This window comes from Schistocerca nitens, chromosome 8 (genome assembly GCF_023898315.1).
Source record: "Schistocerca nitens isolate TAMUIC-IGC-003100 chromosome 8, iqSchNite1.1, whole genome shotgun sequence".
In the NCBI taxonomy this organism is placed as follows: Eukaryota; Metazoa; Arthropoda; class Insecta; order Orthoptera; family Acrididae; genus Schistocerca; species Schistocerca nitens.
Window position 1 is genome coordinate 481,593,059 of NC_064621.1, and position 27,941 is coordinate 481,620,999.

The 27,941-nt window shown below is 44.4% G+C and overlaps 1 protein-coding gene across 1 annotated transcript in view; it reads left to right on the top strand.

The window, feature by feature from the left end:
• Positions 1-27,941, top strand: part of LOC126198825 (nose resistant to fluoxetine protein 6-like) — a 105,711-nt gene that overhangs the window by 66,932 nt on the left and 10,838 nt on the right. The window contains exons 6-8 of the mRNA XM_049935397.1: positions 2,536-2,729; positions 19,078-19,210; positions 22,358-22,690. Coding sequence (XP_049791354.1) covers positions 2,536-2,729; positions 19,078-19,210; positions 22,358-22,690 — 660 coding nt within the window. The remainder of the gene's footprint in view (positions 1-2,535; positions 2,730-19,077; positions 19,211-22,357; positions 22,691-27,941) is intronic.

The following is a 27,941-nucleotide window of genomic DNA, read 5'->3' on the forward strand; positions in this document are numbered from 1 at the left end:
TAGTGTGCAAACATTCTTGCATTTTTCTGGCGACGAACACGATGAAGTCGTGTCCTCAGTTTCCTAAGGGCAGCATAATACACCTCAGAGTTGATCATTGCACCATGCGGGATGATACCAAAGAGAATAACCCCTTCAGAGTTCCAGTAAACCGTCGCTATGACTTTTTCCTCGGAGAAGACGTGGCGTGGTGCTATTCCATGGATTGCCGTTCTGTTTCCGGTTCAACCAGAAGTTACTTCGATAAGCCTCGTAACGCGCAAGCAGACCGCAAAGATGGCCGGCGCTTTATGGTGTGTTAAGCGGGGAAGCACCCAACTGATGAACGATTGTGTCAGTACTACCAAAAGAGACGTCCAATTGTACAACGACGTGTTTGACTGTAATCCGTCTATCACCTCGAATGAGACTGTCCACATGTTTCAACGTTGTAAGAGTCCGCCCCGCTAGCTGAGTGGTCAGCGTGACGGATTGCCGTCCTATGGGCTCGGGTTCGATTCCCGGCTGGGTCGGGGATTTTCTCCGTTCAGGGACTGGGTGTTGTGTTGCCTTCATCATCATTTCATCCGCATCCGACGCGCAGGTCGCCCAATGTGGATCCGAATGTAATAAGATCTGCCCCGTAAGGGGCCTCCCGGCCACTGACGCCGAACGCTCATTTCCATTTCCAACGTTGTAAGAATCACAGCTGTGTGCGAACGATCGGCACGCAGGAGATCGGACAGGTTTGCGCGACTTCATTGCGATAATGACATACGCCCCGCCCACCGGCATATCGTGCTTTCCTTCACTGCCAGGTCTCCATTGACATTCTGCAAGTACCTACGAATCTCTGCGATGCTCTGGTTTTCCGCCAAAAGATATTTAGTGACAGATCTCTGCTTGAACGCAGCCCCATTACAGACGCCTTTTGAAGGCTACGTGTAGCGCCGCTATCTATGGCAACTTCATTAATTTATAGAGGTTGAAGCTTAATACACTCCTGGAAATTGAAATAAGAACACCGTGAATTCATTGTCCCAGGAAGGGGAAACTTTATTGACACATTCCTGGGGTCAGATACATCACATGATCACATTGACAGAACCACAGGCACATAGACACAGGCAACAGAGCATGCACAATGTCGGCACTAGTACAGTGTATATCCACCTTTCGCAGAGGCTGCTATTCTCCCATGGAGACGATCGTAGAGATGCTGGATGTAGTCCTGTGGAACGGCTTGCCATGCCATTTCCACCTGGCGCCTCAGTTGGACCAGCGTTCGTGCTGGACGTGCAGACCGCGTGAGACGACGCTTCATCCAGTCCCAAACATGCTCAATGGGGGACAGATCCGGAGATCTTGCTGGCCAGGGTAGTTGACTTACACCTTCTAGAGCACGTTGGGTGGCCCGGGATACATGCGGACGTGCATTGTCCTGTTGGAACAGCAAGTTCCTTTGCCGGTCTAGGAATGGTAGAACGATGGGTTCGATGACGGTTTGGATGTACCGTGCACTATTCAGTGTCCCCTCGACGATCACCAGTGGTGTACGGCCAGTGTAGGAGATCGCTCCCCACACCATGATGCCGGGTGTTGGCCCTGTGTGCCTCGGTCGTATGCAGTCCTGATTGTGGCGCTCACCTGCACGGCGCCAAACACGCATACGACCATCATTGGCACCAAGGCAGAAGCGACTCTCATCGCTGAAGACGACACGTCTCCATTCGTCCCTCCATTCACGCCTGTCGCGACACCACTGGAGGCGGGCTGCACGATGTTGGGGCGTGAGCGGAAGACGGCCTAACGGTGTGCGGGACCGTAGCCCAGCTTCATGGAGACGGTTGCGAATGGTCCTCGCCGATACCCCAGGAGCAACAGTGTCCCTAATTTGCTGGGAAGTGGCGGTGCGGTCCCCTACGGCACTGCGTAGGATCCTACGGTCTTGGCGTGCATCCGTGCGTCGCTGCGGTCCGGTCCCAGGTCGACGGGCACGTGCACCTTCCGCCGACCACTGGCGACAACATCGATGTACTGTGGAGACCTCACGCCCCACGTGTTGAGCAATTCGTCGGTACGTCCACCCGGCCTCCCGCATGCCCACTATACGCCCTCGCTCAAAGTCCGTCAACTGCACATACGGTTCACGTCCACGCTGTCGCGGCATGCTACCAGTGTTAAAGACTGCGATGGAGCTCCGTATGCCACGGCAAACTGGCTGACACTGACGGCGGCGGTGCACAAATGCTGCGCAGCTAGCGCCATTCGACGGCCAACACCGCGGTTCCTGGTGTGTCCGCTGTGCCGTGCGTGTGATCATTGCTTGTACAGCCCTCTCGCAGTGTCCGGAGCAAGTATGGTGGGTCTGACACACCGGTGTCAATGTGTTCTTTTTTCCATTTCCAGGAGTGTATTCAACGACGTACCATAACAAATACCGCATTCTTTCGACCGAGAAAAAGAAATGTGTTGCGCAACTTGTCGAGCGCCCCTCGTAGATGACGGTGCTTCGTGTACGCTCTGGTGGTAAGACGCGGTGTGCGTGTGTGGCAGTGCATGAACCAGACGTGGTACCTGGCGGTGGACATGCAGCTCTTCGTGGTGGGTCTGCTGCTGCTGACCGCCGTGTGGCTGTGGCCCCGCGCCGCCCCCTTCGGCCTGCTGGCCGCGCTGGTGGTGGCCGTCGTGACGCCGCTCGCCATCGCCGCCGCCTACGACCTCACCGGCTCCATGCTCTACGCCACTGAGTGAGTACCCCAACAACACGGAACTGGTAGACCTGATTTTAACACCATGCTTGACCCAGTGTGCAAATAATGAAGTATCCTCTTTTTATTAGCTATGTTGCTATCTCAATATCTTACTGCGACTGCGTCCTGTGAAGTAGCTTCACATTTATAGGATTTCAGTCCGCAGCTCGTGGTCTTGCGGTAGCGTTCTTGCTTCCCGCGCACGGGGACCCGGGATTTTGTCTGCCTAATGATGAGTGGGTGTTGTGTGTTCATCATCATCATTGATTCGCAAGTCGCCGAAGTGGCGTCAACTAAAAAGGACTTGCAATACGGCAGCTTAACTTCCTCCCGGTCAACAATGCCATACGATCATTTCATTTTTTCATAGTATTTCAAGGTCAGTGCCCGCTTAGCAATGTCCTGAAGCAGTATGAAGCAATTCTTTAAAAAAAAAATATTTATTGCTAATTAAATGTCGCCAGTGTCTCCGTGCGCAGCTTAGACAAGGTTACAAGTCGTGGGATACCTGCTAATATCGTGTTGGACCTCTTTTTGCCCGGCGTAATGCGCTAACTCGACGTGGCGAGGAGTCAACAAATCGTTGGAAGTCCCCTGCAGAAATACTGAGCCATGCTGCCTCTATAGCTGCCCGTAACTGCGAAAGTATTGCAAGCGCAGGATTTTGTGCACCCGAACTTTTCCTCTCGATTATGTCATATAAATGTTCGATGGGATTGATGACGGGCGATTCTATCTATCTATCTATCTATCTATCTATCTATCTATCGCTTGAGCCTTGTCCCAAATTTACTGCAGGGTCAGCCATCGTTAACCGGATTTGGCATGTTAATGTTGAAAGGGTGGCCGGATGCCCTTCCTGCCGCCACTCCGTACCCCCTGGGACGCAATTAGTGTACCCAAACTGTCTGCGTCGAGTGTAATCCATGGAATAGTGCGAATGTGTTCAGATGTCTGCGAGCCGTGTAACTGAGGCGGACCAGCCCGGTATTCACCTAGCGGGATGTGGAAAACCGCCTAAAAACCACATCCAGGCTGGCCGGCACATCGGCTCTCGTCATTAATCCGTCGGGCGGATTCGATCCGGGGCCGGCGCGCCTACCCGAGTCCAGGGAGCAGCGCGTTAGCGCTCTCGGCTACCCTGACAGGGTGGATTGATGACGGGCGATCTAGATAGCCAAATCGTTCGCTCGATTTGTCCAGAATGTTCTTCAAACCAATCGCGAACAATTGTGGCCCGGTGACATGGCGCACTGACATTTATAAAAATTCCAGAGTTGTCTTTGAACATGAAGTCCGTGAGTAGCTGCAGATGGTCTCTAAGTAGCCGAACATAACCATATACAGTCAATGATCGTTTCATACAGACCACAGGACCCAGTCTATTCCATGAAAACACGCACTCACCACTAGCTTGCACAGTGCCTTGTCGACAACTTACACCCATTGCTTCTTGAGGTTTGCATCACACTCGAATCCTACCATCAGCTTTTACGAACTGAAATGCGGACTCATACGACCATCTCCTGTCGACTAGTCAACCGGTATGGTCACGAGCCTAGGAGAGACACTGTAGGCGATGTCGTCCTGTAAGCAAAGACACTCGTGTCGGTCGAGTGCTGCCGTAGCCCATTAAGGGGCTCCGGAACGCCCTATACTTGCAATGTTAAAATAACGCTTATAAATTACATCTTTCCTCACAAAGTATTTGAGGTAGGAAGTTGAACTTTTTACAGATTATTTATTGGAATATGGGCTACAACTCAACACAGGGGTTTTACAAAATTTTAGTTCAGTTATTAAAGATGATTTTTTTTTAAATGTAATGAAAATTCACAACACTTTTTTGCAATTTTTTATTTATTTATTCAAAAATATACAGTTTTTTGGAAAAAGGCTGTGTTAAATTATGCAGAAGATACTGTGTAACATTTACTGAAAGTTTGAAACAAATATGTTTGGAAGATCCTTAGAAAATATGTAATTAGTATGAGAAAATAAAAGTTTTGGGAATCGAGCGACAAAGATTGGATTAACTTTTTAGTGCATTCCAGGTCCATAGGATGGATTATCTTCATCCTCTGCAAACTCCTCCTCCAGCTTCCTCTTGTTCCTCCTCCTGTTTACTCTTGCTTGTATTTCTAGACTCTTTACAGCCCTGTCTGCAGCCCGAAGGCGTTCCTTGTCTAAAGCAAGCATCGCTCGTACCATGTTAGAACCTATCTTCATTCCCATATTTCTAAATACCTTGCACCTTACAATGTTGCCATCATTGAAAGTCGCAACAGCATCATACACACCAAAGTGAAGTGTTTCTATTCCAACAAATACAGTCTTGGGGATTCTCGACCATATAACACTATTTACACTTTCATTGGGGTTTTGAGTTTTTCCGTGAATACACTTTTTCAACAGTTCAGGTGCTGCTAAGTCTCTGAAAATAGGTTTCATCACCTCCATTATTGCATGAGGCAGACTATGCTTATGAGTGTACACTTCACCAGTTAGCAAGTATTTTCTTTCCCACTTTGACTGCTATGGGCAGGTGTACTTGAGAGGTTAGGTTCACTCACATGGTTATCGTCTTTATTGTTTACAGTAATAACACATACCTTTGGCTTTCCAACATTTCTCCTTTTCTTAAAAGCCTTCAGAGGATTTCTAATAACTTTACTTTTACTCATTATTATACTTCAGCAAAACAGAGACTCAAGAAACAGAATTAATTACGAATATTTTCGAGATAACGACAGAGTAAATAAACATGAAATAATCGACAATCACACCAGCGATATATATTGAACCATCACAGGTTAGCCACAACACATACTTTATCTCACATCACTAAAATGTACCTGATGAACACGGACGTTAATAATAACACCATTTGACAGCAGTTTAACAGCGCCACAGTGGGTCACGCCCATGTAGAACACAATTCAAAAAAAATTTAAAAATAGTTGTTGTCTTCGGAATTGAATAAATTATATATCTATTAAAAGGTAATAGTCTGCAGATTCAGAAAACGCAAAAAAGTAAAAATTGAACTTTTCATGATTTTGAGCCTTTCCGGAGCCCCTTAACGGCAGATTTCGCCGCACTGTCGTAACGGCTACGTTCGTCGTAAGCCCACGTTGATTTCCGTGGTTATTTAATGCAGTGTCGCTTACCTGTTAGCACAGAGATCTCTACACAAAAGCCGCAGCTCACGTTCGTTAAGTGAAGGCCGTTGGTCACTGCGTGGATTCAAAGGTAATGCCTGAAATGTGGCATTCTCGGTACACCCTTCGCAATGTGGTTCTCGGAATACTGAATTTCGTAATGATTACCGAAATGGGATGTCTGATGCGTCTAGCTCCAACTAACATTCTGAGTACAAAGTCTGTTAATTCCCGTCGTGCGGCCACGTCGGAAACCCTTTCATGTGAATCAGCTGAGTACAAATAACAGCTGCGCCAATGCACTGCCATTTTATACCTTGTGCACGCGATTCCACCGCCATCTATACGTGTTGATATCGCTGTCCCATGACTGCTTACCTCAGTGTAAAAGTACTGTAATTGTGAAGTCGCTCGTTCCAATCTTGCTAGTAACTACTGTTTTCTTAATATTCTGTATTTGTTATTAAATGGAAATTTTATTTAAAAAATAGTAAATAATAAAGTTTTAAGTAACAACAACGTCTTTTTAAAATTACTGATCGTATGAAAATTGAGTATACACAGTGAATTAAAAGTTGGTTACAGAAATTGCAAACATTGATACAGGAAAAAGCACTTTATTTCCTCAGATTGAACAGTATCGACGGACAGCTTGTTGCCTTCAAAAATAGGATTTTCGCATGTCTGCGCCAAATTTTAATTTATTTTCATGTGACTAGTAATTAAAAATAAAAGATGTTATTCTAATTAATAGATATGAATCAGTTTTTTAACATTACCATTTGACAACAAACTCAGAATTGAAATGCGCAGTGGCTAGCACACTGGACTCGCATTCGGGAGGACGACGGTTCAATCCCGCGTCCGGCCATCCTGATTTAGGTTTTCCGTGATTTCCCTAAATCACTCCAGGCAAATGCCGGGATGGTTCCTTTGAAAGGGCATGGCCGACTTCCTTCTCCGTCCTTCCCTAATCCGATGAGACCGATGACCTCGCTGTTTGGTCTCTTTCCCCAAACCAATCAACCAACCAGAATTGAAATAAAGTTAAAAAAAAGTAACTATTAACGAGATTCGAATCAATGAGTTTCCGTTCACAAAATTTTTAGACTCAATTCAAAACACTATGGTACTTAACTACAAACATTTTGAACTCAACATTTCTTGGAAATCTCTTAGTAGTATCTGTTGTTTCCAGCGACCCTAAAACATACGAAATATTGTTGATTCTTGCAAGGAAGAAATCAGGAATCTACCACTATTGGTAATGCTATTTATTTAATAAATAGCACCGTTTCCGTACCATTTACGTAATATTATCGAAATAACATATTGTAACAAACTGACTTCTTTATTTGTTTACTTTATGTGTAGTTAATGCTTATTGAATATAAATTGTAGATAATGAAGCTTTGTACGTTGTAAATTTTCTACTTTCATATCAATGTACATACCGTAAAATGTCTGAGAGCGAAATGCTTGGCACCGTTATATTTTCCGATGAGGAAAAACTCTGTATGTGTGTGTGTGTGTGTGTGTGAGAGAGAGAGAGAGAGAGAGTCTGTGTGGTTTGGTAGACACGACAAATAAATACTCTTCAGTATTTCGTGAAAGCAAGCAAATAACAGAATGACGCGGGAATTTGGACTTAGGTAATTTATAACTACCACAGCTAAACTTTAAAGATTTGTTTATATTGTGTTCCATGGTTATTGGGGATAGTCACGTTTAAATAGGTCTTTTCCAACATCGTTTTTTGCTGTGGGCCACCACCACCCCAAGGAACTTTCACCACAAGTGGGACTAAAGAACCGAAAACCAATGCTACCATTGTCGGATTGTAACTAGACGTGAACAGCCGCCTGAAGATGAATCTGCACTGTTAACGGCGTTATCTACGTAAATAAATACCATTATCAGTAGTGACCCGCTGCTGTTTTCTTCCTCGCAGGAATCAACCTGTATTTGTACACAGCTACGGCCTCAAAATATCAGTTTTCGACTAAAAGCGATACATGTGTATTCACTTGAAAAATATTTCCCGAAATAGTTGTTGTTATTCAAGTTCATGTAGATTTGCCTTTAATGTCATGAACATGATTATACGTCTTATAGCTTATTCTGATGACGTGTTACTGAACAGTCTCCACCAGCAAGGAACACTCCTCACCTAGTCACTATAATTCAGCCCAGGGAATTCCCGCACACTATGCGCCCGAGAGCTCGTTAGCACTCCCGTCACGTTGGGAAAAGCGTATTTACATTCGCACTCCGGAAACAGCCAGCCAACATACGTGACGCGAAATGACTATTATTAGAATTTCGGAGAAACTGGAGATCTGAAGTGGTGTGATGGATGGTCATCCTCCTCATCTTCGCGAACAGAACTGAAAATCGGCGAAACGATAGTGCTGCCGGGACGATCCTCTGTCTTACAACGTGAGCCGGTTTGGGGAGTGCAAGTGGGAATCAGTTAACATCCATACGACACATAGCTCTCTCTCCACGCTTAATTTGCTGCCTTGGTGGCAGCCAACCACGGTGAAGGAATAATCATCAGTAAAATTCAGTGCACAAGTTTGTTACAATGTTACAAAGGAAAGATGATTCGAATGGTTCAAATGGCTCTGAGCACTATGGGACTTAACATCTGTGGTCATCAGTCCCCTAGAACTTAGAACTACTTAAACCTAACTAACCTAAGGACATCACACACATCCATGCCCGGGGAAGGATTCGAACCTGCGACCGTAGCAGTCGCGTGGTTCCGGACTGAGCGCCTAGAACCGCTAGACCACCGCCGCCGGCAGGAAAGATGAATTCTGCAAAGCAATAACAATATTATTCGTCAAAATTGATATCTGGTGAGGAGGTCAAGCGAACTGAAAATTGCATATGCGATGGCATATCTGTAAATAAACGCTGAATATATTGAGCGGCATTTAGAACGGCTATTGGGGCAGTCTGTGACTGGTTACTGGACGAGCGTCATGGGTAATGGACCGACAAAATTTAAAGTATCTTTAATTGGCAATATATCAGATGAATTAACAGACAGTGAAAACTGGAGTATAATTTTCAACATTGTGCTATTGCTATACAGTTCAAGGAACACGTTGGAAAGAGTAAATTCACTCACTGCTACATATGTCGCCAGATGTTGCGACGTATACGCATCTCCTCAGCTGAGATAACATACAAAAACGGAATAACACGTTACACCATCTTCGTGGTCGTTCACCCGATACGACAGTAAGAACTGAATTCTTGCAGACTGCGTTCGCAGCTTCTTTCACGTGCCAAGTCACCGCTGTACTCCAAACAGGAAGTACTCATTGGGAAAAGTCAGATAACGCCTTCTTGTAACAGTGGCAAATGCTGTTCATTAAGTCAGGTTCCATCCTGTGAATGTAGGTTCCTATCACTCCGTTCTGTCTGATATTTTTACTTTTATGTTTCATTTACTGGAATTGTCTTTGGTTCATTTTCTTCATTAAAGCGTGATTGCAGCAGCATTGTGCCCTTCAGTTGTTGGTTTTTCACAGTGCGTCAAATTAAAGTTGTATATTTGTTAATTTCTGTAAGTTTGTAGGAGACTGATTCCTAGATTGACGTTTACACTTAATAAAGATTCGAGGATCATATTTGTCGCCATCTCTGCATATGAAATCAGAGCACTATAATCTGTCCCCGTACAAGCGTTGACTCTGATCGGGTCGTTTGATCGCTTAACCTGTCTTCGCACTTTTGAATGGTTCAGACTTACTTACTTACTCGCTTTCTTCAAGGTGTTTGGTGGTGCGTTACCCTTACAATCTAGTGGACTTCCTTTCACAAGCTGGCCACCGGGCCGCTTCTGTAAAGTCATCGTTTCTGTGAACAACGAGAAATCCCCTAGCTCTATCGCTTCAGTTGAACGTGTCATCGCCACTTAGCAAGCCAGAGGCTCATTGTAGCCCGTAAGAGAGACCGCGGCTGATGCAATGCTGCTTGTTCACACTTTGTCGTTAGTCCCGAGAATAATGACGCAGAGGAATTGGAACCTAAGAGGGTCTATTGTTAGTGTTCTTCCCTTAAGACGCTTCTACTGAGTCTTCTTTGGCATACCCAATAAGATTACTCACAGCTGCCTACGACATTGTCTGCTGGTTCAGCATACAAGGGGACCCTCCATACTGTAAATCACGGATTTTGATGTGCTTCAAATATGTTGTAGAGGCACTTACCGTGAGTACTTGGCTATCCGGTTTTTTAGCGACGGGCCTTGCTTTTAGAGAAAATCGATTTTGAAGGTCATTGCGTGCTTTGTATACCCGTAACATTACACGTATTCCGAGCAAGTCAGCGGTAAAGGTTCACGGCTGCCGTGCTGGACCTACCGTGTTCGAATTCTACTCGCGAACTTTTTTTTCAAAATCGACCGAATTTTTCAATTTTATTTCAAAGAATATCCACAAACAGTGTAAGTTGTGTGAAATTATAAAGATATATTCAGTTATTAACTTTTTCTGTCATATATTACAAAATCTTATTTTTCATTGTACACATTGCTTGATGTGACAGAACAATATTGTGAGTGATACTTACCACAGAAACAACCGAAGCACAAATTTTTGCAGCACCACGTGCATTTTATGAAAGCGGCCGTCTTGCAGGCGCACGGTTTCTTCATTAGCGATACCGGGAAACACAATTCTTTTGCATTCAAAAAGATTTCTCTTTCATCCGCTAATTTCGATGAGAACCATGCGTAGCTAATCATGATTTCAAAATTAGGTGCGCTGAATTGATGTAGGATTAGCGAATGTAATTTTATCGAATCTTACCTAGAAGCGATCTCTCTATTGTCTTTCATCAAGTCGGGAGCATTCTGAATAATTTTCGTGAAGATTTTCACCTGACGGTAAAAATAAATATCGCAGGGCTGTCAATAAGGAGTGCACTTTGGTGGAACCACTTTTAGGGTGCAGGTGCTCGATTTCCTTTCATCAGTGAATAGGTGATGGTAAAAAGTTTAATCGGTTTGCCCTCCCCACGAATCGATAATGTAGAAACATTTTTTCTGTCCCACGTACGGAAGAATTACAGAACGCAAAAATTCTTCGTACAACAGTTTCATGAACTTCCCGGATTTCGTGCAGGACACGACTACATTTCTGTATTTCTCAGTTAATTCACCTACTCGTTTTTGAACGTTGGGACCAAATTTTCTTGCATACATAAAAAACATGTGGGAGTAGGATTCGAACACGGTACCTCTAGCGCAGTAGTCGTGTACCTTTACAGCTGCGCTACGCTGAATTGCTCGGAGTATGTGTAATGTTACGGGTATACAAAGCGCGCAATCAACTTCAAAATCGATTTTCTCAGAGACCAAGGCCCGTCGCTAAAAAACCGGATAGCCAGTTGCTCAGGGCAAGTGCCTCTACAACATATTTGAAGCGCATCAAATTCCGTGATATACAGTATGGAGGTTCCCCTTGTAATCTGTTCACCTCAGAAGTAAGACAAATTTCCTTGGTGTCCAAATCATACAAATCTTCAAAATATTTCTTCAGAGGGAGAAATGTAGTTCACTTTCTCTCTTCGGGATATACGATACTAGCAGATAAAAATTACTACAGTGGTATTACGGTAGAAAAAGCGATATTGACACCAGTATCCCTTAATTAATATACAACGTCGTTTAGAGGAAACTTCCTTTTAATGCATCTACGAGGTGACAGAATTATGGGTTGTTAAATGGTTTCCGAATAATTTGAGGTGCAAATAAGTGAATCTGTGTACCTTGGATGTTCTCTGCGCTCAGAAATAAAATTGTCAGTTAAGACCTTACAAAAAACAGAACTCTGTGATCAGCCCCTGAACGCCATACGGTGTCGACCGGCCACCGTGTCGTCCTCCGCAATGTGGCTGTATGGAGTGGCATAGGATCATCACCCCACTCCCCCGGGCATTGTCAACTTTTCAGGTCTTGGAGTCGCTACTTCTCATTGAATTATCTACTCTTTCGGCATCACGAGGATGGGTGCACCCCAAGATAGTACTACTACCAAGGAAAATCTGTGACAGAACAGAGAATCGAAACAGAGACCATCGCCTAAGACTCAGACTTCCTGACCACTAGAGTAAGATTATTATTTGTGGCTGTTGAACTGACTTTCGTTGCTTAGCACTAAAACTGTCAGCGGTTCAGAAAATCTGTTAGTATGACACTCAGCAACGAAAATCTAAAATAAATTCTTCTAGACCAATCCATCTTCCACAGAGGAATGTTTCAGACGTTGGTAGCTTGTGCAGCACGCCACAAAAACAAGTTTACTGTGTTGGTGCATTTGTGCTTCATTTAATAACTCATTAATTTTCAATGTATTTAAACCATTGTGCTACTTAATATTCTGTAATGGTAAATATGCAGTCATACAGGTAAACAAAATAATTATACGTAGCATTTCCATTGGATAGTAATCGAGGTAATTCTCTATCGAACATGTAAGCAACACAGTAGCTAGGCAAGAGTTTGGAAAAAGGACTAATCGTTAAAAGGAATCGTTAGTCTGGTGGTTGATAAGAGGCGGCTCGCCACTGTTTCCTCTCTGTTTGTCGTACGTATTTCACTCTATAAGTTCCCGCGCGGTTTTTCTCCTCTACGGCTACTTAAAGCACTCTAGAAGTCGCTACTGGATGGTTGTAATTTAAGTGCAGCTCCTCATGGAGGTCCAGAGTGGACTCTAATTATCGTCTGGCAGCGAAACGTGGTAGTTATTCTAATGTGTTAATGTGGAACCGTAGAAAATTAGTTCCAATGTTGGTCACCAAGTGCAAATTTGGTGCTGTGAATGCAAGAAAGACCTACAGAAATGTTTCCCTATGTAATGGATTAGGAACGGGACTTGGGCAGAAAATGTGAAACAAGTGAGAAAGACATAATGTTGATTGTATTATTAACTGCCGCTTACACCAGTTGTCCAATATGAGGACCGCAGATGTCGGCGAGATGCAGTGCAGCGCCAGATTTGCACCTTGTGACCAAAACTGGAACTAATTCTTTTCCAGCGTAAATCGGCTGCGCTTTAATACATCAGCATCATTATGTTTTGCTGCCATACCATAATTACAGTCCGCATTGGACCTCAGTGAGTAGTTACACTTTAATTATAACAACCCAATACTGTTGCCTTAACCCCATGTCCTGTTATACTTCATGCATTAACCCCATGTCCTGTGAAGCCATCCCTTTTTCTAATTAGTGCTTTCCACGTATTCCTTTCTTCGCAGCTTCCGTGGAGAACAATCTCGTTTCTTATCTGTCCACTTAATTATCAGTGTCCTTCATAAACAACGCATTCAAACGGTTAGAGTCCCTCCTTCTACATACAAATTTATATCTTCTTGTGACGCGGGAAGTTCAGTATATTCTTACAGACAAGGAAGGACTGCATTTACAGCAGCCACGAGGACTCTGCAAATAACTTTCCAAGGCGGGATTGCAATGAAAGCGTAAAGGACTTCGCCTTCAGTGTTTCATTTTGATCTTCGAGCCCTCGGCAGCTGCACGCGAACAATAGGTTCCCGGTGCTGGTAAAGTCGGCCTGTCGATCATTAGGGACTAAGGCTACAGAGGTCGTTAGTGAGTAATTAGAATTTTTCAAGAAAATTGCGGGAACAGAGTGAGAATATTGTGAAAAAAAAAAAAAATCAACCGAAAATGTGTGATACTAAAAGTGAAGTTAATGACGTGCCTGGAACATCGGTAGAAGCATTATTTCGGTTAATTTGCAGAGTATCCTGAAAGCACGAAAGTATCAGCATCGTGGATCGACACCCACGACAGTCGGATTATCGCTCTGCACTTTTTCCGCTGAGCCAGCCGTTGCCTGGAAGCCATCTTAACATAAATGGCTCATGACTCTCCAGACCCGGGCCAAAAATGCATTTTTTTTCCTACATGCTTGGCTGTCAGGAGCTCGCACTTCTGTAACTTTCATTTCTGGTCACGCCCTGCATATGCCATAAATTTTGACAAAATCGTTGATGACGAGTACGTGAGGTCCCTTGTTAGATGGTCCGTTAAAATCGTTTCAAATGTCTGTTTTAAAGGGTTATATCGCATGAAGTAGTTTCTACGTCTTCTGATCTATTGTGCACTAAAAATTAACTCACAGAGTTTTCACTTCTGCTCAGGGACACTTTATATACTTCTACCTTCATCGTACTAAAATAAGCCCAGGGTTGTAGATAGAAAAAGTAAGTAGTGTTGGTAATGTGGAACTGAACGATCTTTCCATTCATCCTTCAAGACGATCTTCACGCGTTCAAATCGTATCTACTGTAACTTGCTTTTGTTGTTGTCCATTCTGGTGAGACATAGAAACTAGCTATCTTAATACACACATCAAAAAAAGTTTTGCATCACCCGGGTTCCCAGAACTCCTGAAGACAGACGTTGACTGTAGATATTGTGCCACAGACACAATCCTTTTTTGACTGTTCAAAGATGTCATTAATCCCCCACCCCAGAGATGTACACAACCATGCATGAGCAGCGCCTATTCGACGGAGGGGGTCCGACAGCCGATCCGTTCCAGTCATTCCACCAGGAAGGAAGTACTCAGCTCGTGTTATCTGTAGTTGAACCAGGCCTAGACGGTCAATAACGCAATTCGATCGCGTCCGCATTGTTACTTTGTGCCAGGAAGGGCTCTCAATAAAGGAAGCGTCCAGGCGTCTCGGACTGAATCAAAGCGATGTTGTTCAGACATGGAGGAGATACAGAGAGAGAGAGAGAGAGAGAGAGAGAGAGAGAGAGAGAGAGAGAGAGAGAGAGGAACTGTCGACGACATGCCTCGCTCAGGCGCCCCAGGCCTACTACTGCAGTGGATGACCGCTGCCTACGGATTATGTCTCGGAGGAACCCTGACAGCAACGCCACCATATTGAATAATGCTTTTCGAGCAGCCACAGGACGTCGTGTTACGACTAAAACTGTGCGCAATAGGCTGCATGATGAGAAACTTCATTCCCGACGCCCATGGCGAGGTCCATCTTTGCAGCCATCGGCCTTCAACCAGACTATCGTCGGAGACGTGTTTGGGGGCAACCCTGTCAGGCTGAACGCCTCGGACACACCGTCCAGCGAGTTCAGCAAGATGGATATTCCCTGATGTTTTGGGTGGTATTATATGGGGCCGACGAACGCCGCTGGTGGTCATGGAAGGCGCCATAAGAGCTATACGATACGTGAATGCCATCCTCCGACCGATTGTGCAACCATATCGGCAGCACATTGGTGAGGCATTTGTCTTCATGGACGACAATTCACGCCCTCATCGTGCACATATTGTGAATGACTTCCTTCAGGATAACAACATCGCTCGACTAGAGTGGCCAGCATGTTCTCCGGACATGAGCCCTATCGAACACGCCTGGGATAGATAGATAAGGGCTGTTTATGGACGACGTGACCCACCAACCATTCTACGGATCTACGCCGAATCCCGTTGAGGAGTGGGACAATCTGGACAAACAGTGCCTTGATGAAGTTGTGGTTAGTATGCCATGACGAATACAGCCATGCATCATTGCAAGAGGACGTGCTACTGGGTATTAGAGGTGGTGTGTACAGCAATCTGGACCACCACCTCTGAAGGTCTCGCTGTTTGGTGGTACAACATGCAACGTGTGGTTTTCATGAGGAGTAAAAAGGGCGGAAATGATGTTTATGTTGATCTCTATTCCAATTTTCTGTACAGGATCCGGAACTCTCGGATCCTAAGTGATGCAAAACTTTTTTTGATGTATGTATATCACTTTCAAGGGAAGCGCTTAGCCAATTTTCTCACACGTGCCGGAGAATGTAACGCGGGACAAACTCATCTCTATTAGAAATTTTAACTTGTTACGCATGTAAGAGTTAAATAATTCAACCTCTCAAAAACAGATTATCTTCCTATGAAAGCCAAAGACGGCGAATTGTCTTCTCGAGATGCACTTGAAGTAATCACTATTGAAGTATAAAATGCACTTAAAAAACTAAAAATAAAAAATAAACTGCTGGGGAAGATATGGTAACAATTGAAATACTGTAACTAGGGGGAAACAACCTGCTGGAAGATGTGAGGATACTATTCACAAATCAACCAACTCTCGAATAATACCAGAAAAATGGAAAAATGCTGAAGTGGTACCGGTCTCCAAAAAGGGCGATAAGAAAAACTTGAATAACTACCACGTGGTCAGTTTATCACATCTTTAGAAACTCGCAACTAAAATTGTAACAAACCGCCTCACAAGAGAAATGAGCATAAATCAACCTCCGTTGAGCAAGCGGGATTTTGGAAAGATTTTTTGTCTGCGGGTCACGTCCTGACTACACGTCGTCGTCTTGAGAAAACAACTGTTACGGGGTACTCAGTTGTGCCAAGCCCAGGATTCGAACGCGGGTTCCTGCCCGCTGACATATTTGTGAATGGGAATTGTGGTTGAGAAGGGAGACGTGCAGGGGTAGTCGGTGCATTTCTGCAAAGCCACCGTGCCTGGGTGGAGTAGTGGATAGCGTATTGACTAGTGAGCAAAAGACCCGGGTCCGAATCCTGGCTTTGGTACAAATTTTCCATTCATTGCTTCAGTCTAAGTGTACAAATCATAGATATTTGAGGTTTATGAATCTATATAATTTCATTTGATTAAAGCACCCGTGCCTTGGTTTGCGGGAGAAACCTCCGTTCCGTTCGACACTGAGGTTCTAGTCCTACACTGTTGGAGAGCTTCTGAAATGCTGTTCAGGTTTAGGGGAAATACCAAGTGGGCTGAGGCGTATATGAGAATTTAGTTTTGGCAGGGAGGCGTGCTAGAGTAGTTCGTTAGTTGTGCATGGCCACTGCGCTGGGGTAGTGTAGTGGTCAGCGCATCTGCCTAGTAAGCAGGAGAACCGTGATCGAATGGTAGACTCGATAGAAATTTTCATTCGTCGCTTCAGACTGCACATAGACATCACCCTGTACAACATCAGGATTCATCTGGCCTTTATAGATTATCGAAAAATTTTCAAGTCCGTGGAGATTTAGGCAATGATAGAGGCCCTTGAAAATGGCAGGATAAATTCAATGTACATAAAGCTTCTGAAATACATCTATGAACAGGCAACAATTATAAAGTGGATGAAGACCTTGTCACCAGTAAGATTCCAACCGGAAAAGGAGTTCACCATGTCGACATCGTCTCTCCAGAACTGTTCACACTTATATTAGAAAATGTATTCAGACCACTGGACTGTAATAACAGAGGGACAGAAATGAGTGGCTCACATCTGAACCATCTGCGCTTCGCTGAGGGTGTCGTGCTCATAAGTGAAGGTCTGAAAGAACTAAAATGACCCAAGACTCAAAACCTGCCTCTGCAAAGACTGACTTCGAAATGAACATCAATAAAACAAAAATAGTAAGCTCACAAAACCAACCACTTACAGTCGGAAGGCAGTCTGTAAAACAGTTGATGAATACATCTAGCTTGGCCACAAAATTAAACTAGGAAAAAACGACCAAATCCAGAAATTCCTTGCAGAATAGGACTGAGATGGGTAGCATTCAGAAACTGAGATTTGTACTGACCAACAGGGATGCTCCAAATGACCCGACGGCCAAGGCTACAACCTACGTTGTGAACACCATGACTCTGAGGCAAATACACAAGGAGCCATTGAGCGACAGATTCTAGACATCAGCCTCAGGCATGCGATTCGATCAGAGGACATTAGAAGGAGAACAAAGGAACAGACTACCTCGAGAGAATTTTAAGACTCAATTGGAAATGGGTCGGACACGTAGCTCGACAAGACCACAGCAGGTGGATCCTCAGAATTGTTCGCAGGGGAGCAATGTACAATAAGAGAGGCGTTGGAGGATCCAGAAAGGCTGGTGGCTATAACACGATGGTACCGTGTGGCTCAAAAGCAAAGATGAAACATATGGAGGAGGTCTATATCTAGCAGTGGATTGAGATACGTTGTGGAAGATTGAGTATACATCTATACGAAAAACACAAGACTGGATCAAGTTTTGAGTGTAAAACTATAAAGGCAATATTTGACCTTTTAAACGGAAAACACAATCGCATTGCTTTAATTTGGCATGAATGCAATACATAATATTTCTTTTTTGTGCTGATATGTTAAACATTCCAATGGTACTGTTCTTCGGACAAATGCATAATCGGTACGCATGCGACAGTATGCACTGCCGCGTATAGAAACGAGATTTTTCCGTGCCTGATACCTCGGGTTCTATTGGTGATAGACTAGGGACTATTTGTATACCTAACAGAGGATCGTCTTACTGTAACGATCCTGCAGTACAGGGTCACAATTTGAATAATATACGCTTGTTCCAGCTCAGGCAATTGGAGCAAATCGGTTGGTTCTTTTTGCGTTGGATGTGGTCTAGATGCACCTGAAGGGGTTTTTGGAGGCACCTTTTACTTCATGGGCAGTTCCTGAAAAAATTCGAATATAGGGTTTTTGCGAAGCACAACCAAACCGCGGTTTGCAAAACTTACATACACAGCAAATGGATAAATTTTTTATGATGTGTTCCTAGATCAATATTTACAGCGACTGTGAAAATATTCCTGATATCTTTATCCGTTTCGGAAATACAGAGGTTCAAATTTACCCTACTTGTACATGTAAAAGACGGACACGGACATAAAATCCGGTGTGAGGCGGAAACGTACTTTCTGAAATGACGCAGTAAAGAGAAGTTATCAGAAGGGTTCTGGGGAAGATAGACCGAGGCAGCTGGTACCTCACTTTTCAGTCAGTCTTTTAATAAAGAGGAACATATTCGCCTTTTTGCCGCTGATCTTTAAATGTGATATTTTGGAAACAAATGTTTGAACAGCTAAAAGCTCTCACTGATGTTTTGTGGACAATTTGTACAGCGTGAAGTTGTCTGAGGGAGGCCTGGAAAGCTGAAAACTTATTCACGACAGAATATAAAATAGATGTTCTTATGGAACTTTGATTTTATGTTTCCTGTTTTTTAAAATGTAAGTCTTTGCACAACAAATGTATCGTTACGTGAACACAATATAAAATGTATAGAACCTATAAATATATTAAATAGAGGGAATGAGTGGCCTAATCTTGTGATGAAAAGTAAATAAAGTATCTGCGTTGTATGTTTCAGTGACGCCATGCTGTGGCAGGTGTTTAGCCTGCTGTACACGCCCTCGCACACCCGCGCCGGGCCCTACATCGTTGGTCTGGGACTCGGCTACACACTGCATCGTCTCAAGGGCAAGCAGCTGTGCCTCACTGTGGTAAGCCTTGTGGTGTAAGCTGTTCAGAGCACCTTAGGCAAGTCATTCACTGGTTGCGCCCGGGTTCGATTACCGGCAGGGCACTGGGTGTTCTGTGCCCTTCATCATTTTCATTATCATTGACACGCAAGTCGCCGAAGTGGCGCCAACTAAAAAAGACTTCCAATGCCATACGATCACTTCACTTCATCGAGTCCCTGCCACTAGCGGAATGGCACCACGCGGAAAACAAAATGAGGTGGGAGCTTAGCGTAATCCCATAGACAACAGATGCTGACACGTGAGAGTATTACCGAAGCATCAGTTTAATAAGTCATGGTTGCGAAATATTAACACGAATTCTTTTCAGAAGAATGGAAAAACTGAAACAAGTCTACCTGGTGGGGGGTCAGTTTCGGTTGCGGAGAAGTGTAGGACCTTGAGAGACAATACTAATCCTACGACTTCTCTTCTGCCGGCAGATGATGGTTGCAGTGATCGCTGTATGAAGCAGAAATCTATAGATACTAATATTTGAATGTTGGTCCCTATTTTGGCCGGAACCGAGATCGGAATCTTCCCAAAACTCGTTGAGAGGGCCTGAACATGGCGTAGTACATCGCCGAAACTGGTAGCTAAATAAAATGGACAGTTCGCTAATTAGACGGCTGAAAGGTGTTTGATTTGATATTCTGTACTGAGCAGCCGAGTCCCGTAACCGTCTCTGAAAGATGGATGTACGGATACTACAAGTGTGTCTTCCGCGTACCTCCAGAAGACTGTTGATTTAAAACTTTCCGAGTCCATTGCCTTGTCCTCGAAGTCTTGCATAAATAAATTAGCTAAAAGAGAGGAGATGGAGTTACCCTCAGCAACTCCACTGGTCGTAAAATTCAACATCAAAGTGAAAATAAGATGAAAGGAAATTGTGGTAAGTCATATAGAGGTCAGACAACACTCACCATTCACGAGAGGTTCTGGGAACACAGCAGATACACATGCTTACTACAACCAGATAAGTCAGCTGTGGCATAACTTTGTGTAGATGCGCGTCCTTCGATGAACTGCAGTCACACAAAGATTTTAATGTCCAGCTCTGAGTTTTCGGGTTATGTTTTCAAGGAAGTCATAGAAACAAAATTAACCTATAACTTTATATATATATATATATATATATATATATATAAAGTTATATATATATATATATATAAAGTTATATATATATATATATATATATATATATATATATATATATATATATATATATATATATATATATATATAATGGTTTTAATTTACGTAATACATGGAATCCGGCTCTTAATGTAATTAAATTAGAGAAGTGATCAAGGTGTTACCGCCGCCAAATATACAGGTGGCGAGTGTGTAAGTGTAGCTCTTTGCCGTCGTCCAGCACCTGTGACCCGTATCCCCAGTACTGCTGCTATGGAGTACATAAGGCTGCCCTTGGCACCTTGTCAGTCCTGCGACTAACTGTCAGGATTCCAGAACGTTACGCGGCCGAAATATTAGTTGAAGAAATAGTACTTGAGCGACAGCACGCTCGAAATTTGATGGATTGTTCATTACGCCGCGAGAAGTTAAAAATGCACAACATTAAATAATTGTACATGTTTATACACTGAAGAGCCAAAGAAACTAGTACACCTGCCTAATGTAGTGTTGGGGCCCCGCGAGCACGAAGAAGTGCCGCAGCACGACGTGGTATGGACTAGACTAATGTCTGAAGTAGTGCTGGAGGGAACTGACACCATGATTCCTGCAGGACTGTCAATAAATCCGTAAGAGTACAAGAGGGGTGGAGATCTCTTCTGAACATCACGTTGCAAGACATCGCATATATGTTCAGTAATGTTCATATGTTGGCAGTTTGGTGGCCAGCGAAAGTGTTCAAACTCTGAACAGTGGTCCTGGAGCCAGTCTGTAGCAATTCTGGACGTGTAGGGTGTCGCATTGTCCTAGTGGTATTGCCAAAGTCAGTCGGAATGTACAATGGATATGAATGGAGCAGTTGATCAGACACAATGCTTACGTACGTGTCACCTGTCAGAGTCGTATCTAGACGTATCAGGGGTCCCATATCACTCCAACTGCTCACGACCCACACCATTGAAGAGCCTCCACCAGGTTGAACAGTCCGCTGCTGACATGCGGGGTCTATGGTTTCGTGAGGTTGTCTCCGTACTCGTAGACGTCCATCCGCTCGATACAATTTGAAACGAGACTCATCCGAGCGGGCAACATGTTTCCTATCATCAACAGTCCAATGTCCGTGAAGTCATAAAGGATACACGAGTGGGCCTTTGGCTCCTAAAGGCCGTATCGATGATGTTTCGGTGAATGGTTCGCACGCTGACGCTTGTTGACAGCCCAGCACTGAACTCTGCAGCAATTTGCGGAAGGTTTGCACTTCTGTCAGGTTGAACGAATCTCTTCAGTAGTCCTTGGTCCCGTCCTTGGAGGATCTTTTTCGGCCGCAGCTATGTCGGAGATTTCATGTTCTACCGGATTCCTGATATTCACGGTACACTCGCGAAATCGTCGCACGGGAAAATTTCCACTCCATCGCTGACTTGACATGCTGTGCCCCATCGGTCGTTCGCCGACTATAACACCACGTTCAAACTCCCTTAAATCTTCTAGCAGCGCCAGGTACTTATTGTCTTACATAGGCGTTGCTGTCTGGTTACACATCTCTGTATTTCAATACGCTTGTCTATACCATTATCTTTGGCGCTTTTGTGTATAAAACGTGCTATAATTGCTGTACAGCGATTAGAGAACCAGGTAATTCATCACACTATCTCAAATTAGTGAAAATGCACCTCGAGCCGGAATCTAACTCGCATAATGCGAAATTCTACGTACTGTACTCGCTTCAATTCCGGGCTGTTACAAAGTCTCGAATGGAGATACTTGTCATAGGCGTGATTACAGTGTTGCCAGGTCGCCTTTATTTGACATCCATTTTCCGTCGAAAACATGCTCGAAGCAAATTTTGTTAGGCATTTTTGTACTGTTATTTTGCAAGTAAGGTTTAAGCGCGCACGCGTGTGTGTTTTACTGTTGATGCTGTTATAGTAGCGCGACCAGTAGGTTGCGAGACCTGGCTGTCGCTCACGCTGGCACTTGTCGTCTGCCGCACAGTGGCAGGAGGTGGCGCTGTGGGCGGCGAGCGGCGCGGTGTGGGTGGTGGCGGTGCCGAGCGCGCTGCCGCTGTACGGGCGGTGGCCGGCGGTGCCGCAGCCGTGGTCGGCGCTGTACGCGGGCCTGCAGCGGCCGCTGTGGTCGCTCGCGCTCGCCTGGATGCTGCTCGCGTGCTGCAAGGGCCGCGCGCGCCCCCTGCAGTGGCTGCTCGGGCTGCCGCTGTTCCGGCCGCTCAGCGCGCTCGTCTATTGCGTCTACCTCACGCACTACGCGCTCCTCATCTACGTCGACGGCAGCGTGCGCACCGCCGGATTCCTGTCAGACTTCGGAACGGTAAGGGCAGATACTGTGTACGCACTATACCGAGGGTCTGGCCAACCTGTAAGGACACACTACTATGAGTTTGACCACTGGATGCCACGAGAGACGGACCTTCCAGTATAAAAGAGTAGAAGTGTGTTGCCAGTAGAGAAACCGTAACGGCAGAATGGGTCCGAAAGGAGAGCTTAGTCACTTCTAACGTGGACTGCTCATTGGATTTCAGCTGAGCAATAAATCCATCACGAGCATTGCAACCATTCCAAAGTTGCCCAAGTCGCCTGTTGGTGATGTGATATGGAAGGGAAAGCGCGAATGATTGAGTACGACTAAGCCAAGACCAGGCAGAGCTCATGTCCTGATAGACAGGGACCGCCGAGCATTGCCGAGCGTCGGGGGCGGCGGGTGTAAAAAAGTCACATGAAACTAGCGGAAGGAATCAGTCGTGAATCCCATTGTGCTATCAGCAGTCCAGTTAGCACAAAGACTGTGCGTAGGGAGTTTAAAAGAATCAGGAACAATGCCCTAGCAGCTCCTCAGAGATTTCTGTGCAATGTTGCAGTGCCTGTGTTGTTCACAAGTACGATCCAATGTTCCTTCGGACAGACATGCATGCCCGAATGAACACTGCATCGCATTTCTGAAGAAAACAAGCATTGCAATATCGTATTTATCCCTCGACGCCGAGGAAGGGACTTTTAATTAAAATGGCACCCCTGTACGGGAATATACTGAACGGATGTAAAAGTGCATGCTGTATACATACGGTCGAAACTTTGGTCTGGCCGTGAGTCGTGCTCGGATAGCCTAATGGCAAGGCGGTCGCTCGCAATGACCGGGAAATCCGGTTTCAAGTCCCGGTCCACCACAAATTTTCATTGTCGTCATTCCATTATATAGCTGAAGGTTGTCCACATTCGCAACTGTGAATACATTTCCTGTAAAATATTCCAGTAGTCAATACTAAGCGATGCGTGAGGTGATATCAACAGCGACGCCAGTGGATAATGGATGACTAGAAAAACATTGATTGCCAGTGATGAAGGACGTTATGACTGGAGAACATTACCTGTATCGTGCGTAGCGCCGACAGCGAAGTATGGAGGATGATGATAATGATAGTTGGTTCGTGGGGCACTCAACTACGCGGCAATCAGCGCCCGTACAAAGTCTCAATTTTTACACAGTCCAACTTTTACACAATCCAATCTAGCTACTGTCACAGATGATGAGGTGGCGGTGGAGGTCAACACAAACACCCGTTCCCTGGGCAGAGAGAATCCTCAACGCAGCCAGGAATCGAACACGAGACCCCGTTATCGAGATGCAGCAATGCTAGCCACTAGACCGTGAACTGCGGACGAAGTATGGAGGAGGCGGTTCTGCGCTATGAGAGCGTCATTCGTGACTTGTGTATGGTCCTTTATTGTGCTTTGGAAACCGCTAAATGTGGAAGGATATGAACAGCTTTTACAGCACTGTGCACTGGGAAACAGTTCGGAGGCGATGACTAATTGTATGACAAAGTATTGGTCATAGCACAGCATCTTTGAGCCGATGGTTTGTGGAAAATAACATACTTGAGATAGACTGCCCTGCCCAGAGTGCTGACTCTGGCCCAGTGGTACACATTTGAGATGGTTCAAGACGTTGACTACGCTCCAATCCTCAGCGTCTAATGTCTCTATCTTTTCTGGTTTCAGCTCTTTAGGTAGAATGGGCTCCCGTTTCTCCACAGACTTTCAGGAACCTCCTTAAAAATGTCCCCAACATTACACCTGCCAATGTTGAAGGTTGTACACACACACCACATTAATTTATACGTACAGGTGGCGAATGGTTTTGATCAGATGCTATGTACAGTAGAAGGATTCAGAGCCTAGTTCGAGACCTCCCCTCTATCCTAGAAAGAAGGCACTCCAACATCGTAAGCTTATCCGAAGAAATATTAGTTTCCCCCTTGAAAGAGCACGATGTTTCACTTCTGATCCCTGTAGATAGATTACAACTGGTGACATACGGTTGCGTAACCCAACACCGTCGAAGTAAGTCAACACAATGACGTCGCGTTTATTTTCCAGTCGGTTGCATAGAGTTATCGCAGTAAAATGGGTCGAAGCAGGGAGTGGCAGAACTGCAGGACTGAGATAACGTGTTTTGAAGTGCCCTCAACAACACCGTTGATGCAGTTTCCCTACACATGTGTGCATCAGCGCAAATTGTCCAACTCGTCCACAAGGAATGGTGTACCACTCGCAGTCATGCAACACGGCTCAAAACAATGTTTGTAAAATTATAGCAGCTGATAGGAGCAAGAGACAACTGTCACACATTGTCGATGCCAACCGGTTTTAAACGCTGCTGGGATATCTGCTGTCAGTAAATGCATGTCCGTTTCAACCAGTTTCCGAGCGAACGATGCGAAGGAATGGTATACAGTGACCATTCCCAGTCGAGTAAGTCACTAAAGGTACAATTACAGCTGTCCGCCTTGCGCCTAATTGCCCGTGTGACTGTGACTGCCTGCCTCGCACGCAAAGTACAGTCACACGTATAGGTTGCATGCCTCTTCCTCAACATGTGCGTACAAATGATTACATTCACACCAGTGTTCCTCTACTTCCACGTGGGGCAAGCCACAGCCGCACGGCGCACAGGTGCAAACGTTGCTTAAGGGTCATTGCTCAGTGTGGCACATGGAACTCACGTCACCATGGAGCAAAAAACACAGCAACTGGAGAGTAGCTGCCTGGAAGCATGTGGTGTAATCCGAAGTGCGGCGATTTTGCGTCTTTTCAGATGATTCAAGGCTTAGTGTGAACTAGTGACCCAATGAGGCATTTGGTCTGCAAGGTATGTGGAGTGGAGGTTTAGTTCATGCTGGAGGTGGTTCTGTGATTTTGTTTACCATAACTTGCGGCCCCCCTCCCCTCCCACCGCGGGCCCGCCCCTCCACCCAGTCAGATTAGCATGAACATGAACTAGGCTTATTGCCCTTTTTTACATATGTTCGTGATGAGAATGCCGCTGACATTCCCAGGATGACTGCAGGCGTTTTCAGAGCTGCACACATAGGTCATAGGTTCATCAGGTGACGAAAACCAGAGTCCTGTCGCACCTCAACTGCCCCGCTAAATCAACATCATCATAGTCGTCGTCATCTCTTACCAAGAATTAGGTGTTGTAGTCACCTGCTCCTATATCTAACGTCCGTTCATCAATCTCTTACGAGGTCCACTTAGTTCTGTTTCCAATCAGCCGATAATTCATAACCTTTTTTGGCAGTTTGTTTTCTATCACTCTCTACACATGATCCTTTCATTCTATTCTCTTCTGTCTTGCAATTAACCGAAAAGATTTTTAAATCTGATGTTATTTTTTCGTTCCTTATTTTATCCATATTATTATTCCTCCATATCCTCCATATTATTAATCCTCTTACACGTCTCACGAAATTCATCTCTTCTGCCTGTATACGAGTTTTTGTTACTGTCCATGATTTGGAGCCATATACAAGAGTAGGTACAGCCACAGTTTTATAGAATTTAATTTGTGTTTCTTTTCTTGTTTTTTCTTCCCAAAGTTCTTCCACCTATCCCACAGATGGCTTGCAATTTATTAGTCTTCTTCTCAATGTCTTTCTTATAGTAAAAATTAATATCACGTTCTAGATAATTGAAATTGGGCACTTGTTCTAAAATTTTCTCATTTATTATTATCATTATTATTATTATTTTCGATGTGACTGGATTCTTTCCTTTGAAAGCTATTATCTTTGTCTCAAAGACAAGTTGTATTATATCTCGATTTGGCTCAATCTATTTACTGTTCTTGAAAGACACAGTAAATTATACAGGAATAAGTTTGCTAAATGCAGGGAATAAAATTTATGGAAAATTTGTTAATCAAAGATTACGAACTTTCGCTGATGCAATATTCTCAGAAGAACAAACCGGCTTGAGAAACGGACATTAGAGTAATCGTAACGTATAAACAATGATACAAATTATTGAAAAACCTCGGAAATTTGGCTTAGTAATGCATTTAGTATTTACTGTTTACAATAAAGCCTTTGATAAGGTAAAAAAGACCCCTTTTGTGGAAAATACTGGAAATAAAAGGTTTTCCTAAACACCTTATTAATACCATAGAGAGATTATATGCAATCACAAAAATAGCTATAAGTTAAGGTTCGAAAACGTCAGAAGATATTTTAATAAATCAAAGTGTTCGACAAGGGTGCAGTCTACCACCCACTTTATTTAATTTGCATATTGACGGCCTAGTTATGAAATGGAAAGGTGAACTACAGTTAGAAATTAAAACAGGATCTGGAGTACCATTAAATATTCCGTTACATGCTGATGACCAGATGATTATACAGGAAACAGAAGATAATTTACGAAAAGCAATATATGGTTTAGGTCCGCTAAATTACCGAGCTTAACATCATAAAAATGTGTGATAAGGTCTGGAGGAGCAGGTGAAACGTAGCGACGGGTTTCTCCGCGTATTGGTAGCTCTGTGGGATCTAATCACCAATGGGTGGGCTCTGATGGGTATGCCGTACCTGAAAAAGCTTGACGACACTCACTTAAAAGTTCCCGGCTAATAGGTCATGGTCTTTGTATAAGACCTTATCGCAACGTTTCCTCTCCAACTGCGGGAGACGTCTTCAGAGGTGAAACGGTGAACTGCAACCAGAACTCAAGGGACCGCCGGATATATTAGCAATGTAGAGTGCACCATAGCCAGTCACGTGGCGTCGGCGACAAGATTACCTCTCATAATGCCAAAATTCTGAACTGAAGATAACTGATCGTCATTTTTTCGTTGGAACGTTTACATCCAAATTTTATCTAATTTAACATCTTCTTTTCTGTGTAGAGGGCACCACAGTCCATCAGTTGATGTCGGCTGCTAGATTACCTCTTATAATGTCAACATTTCAGATTTAAAGTAATCGATCGTCATTCTTGACAACCAAATTTTATCCAATTTAACATCTTCCTCTTTTCCGTTAAAATTATTACAGTGTTTATAAATCTCAATAGCCTCCCTATACATGCGCACACGATAATGCGATGTTTTCGATATAATGCTCGTCACAGTGAATTTTATTTCATGGAACCGCGCGACCGCTACGGTCGCAGGTTCGAATCCTGCCTCGGGCATGGATGTGTGTGATGTCCTTAGGTTAGTTAGGTTTAAGTAGTTCTAAGTTCTAGGGGACTGATGACCTCAGAAGTTAAGTCCCATAGTGCTC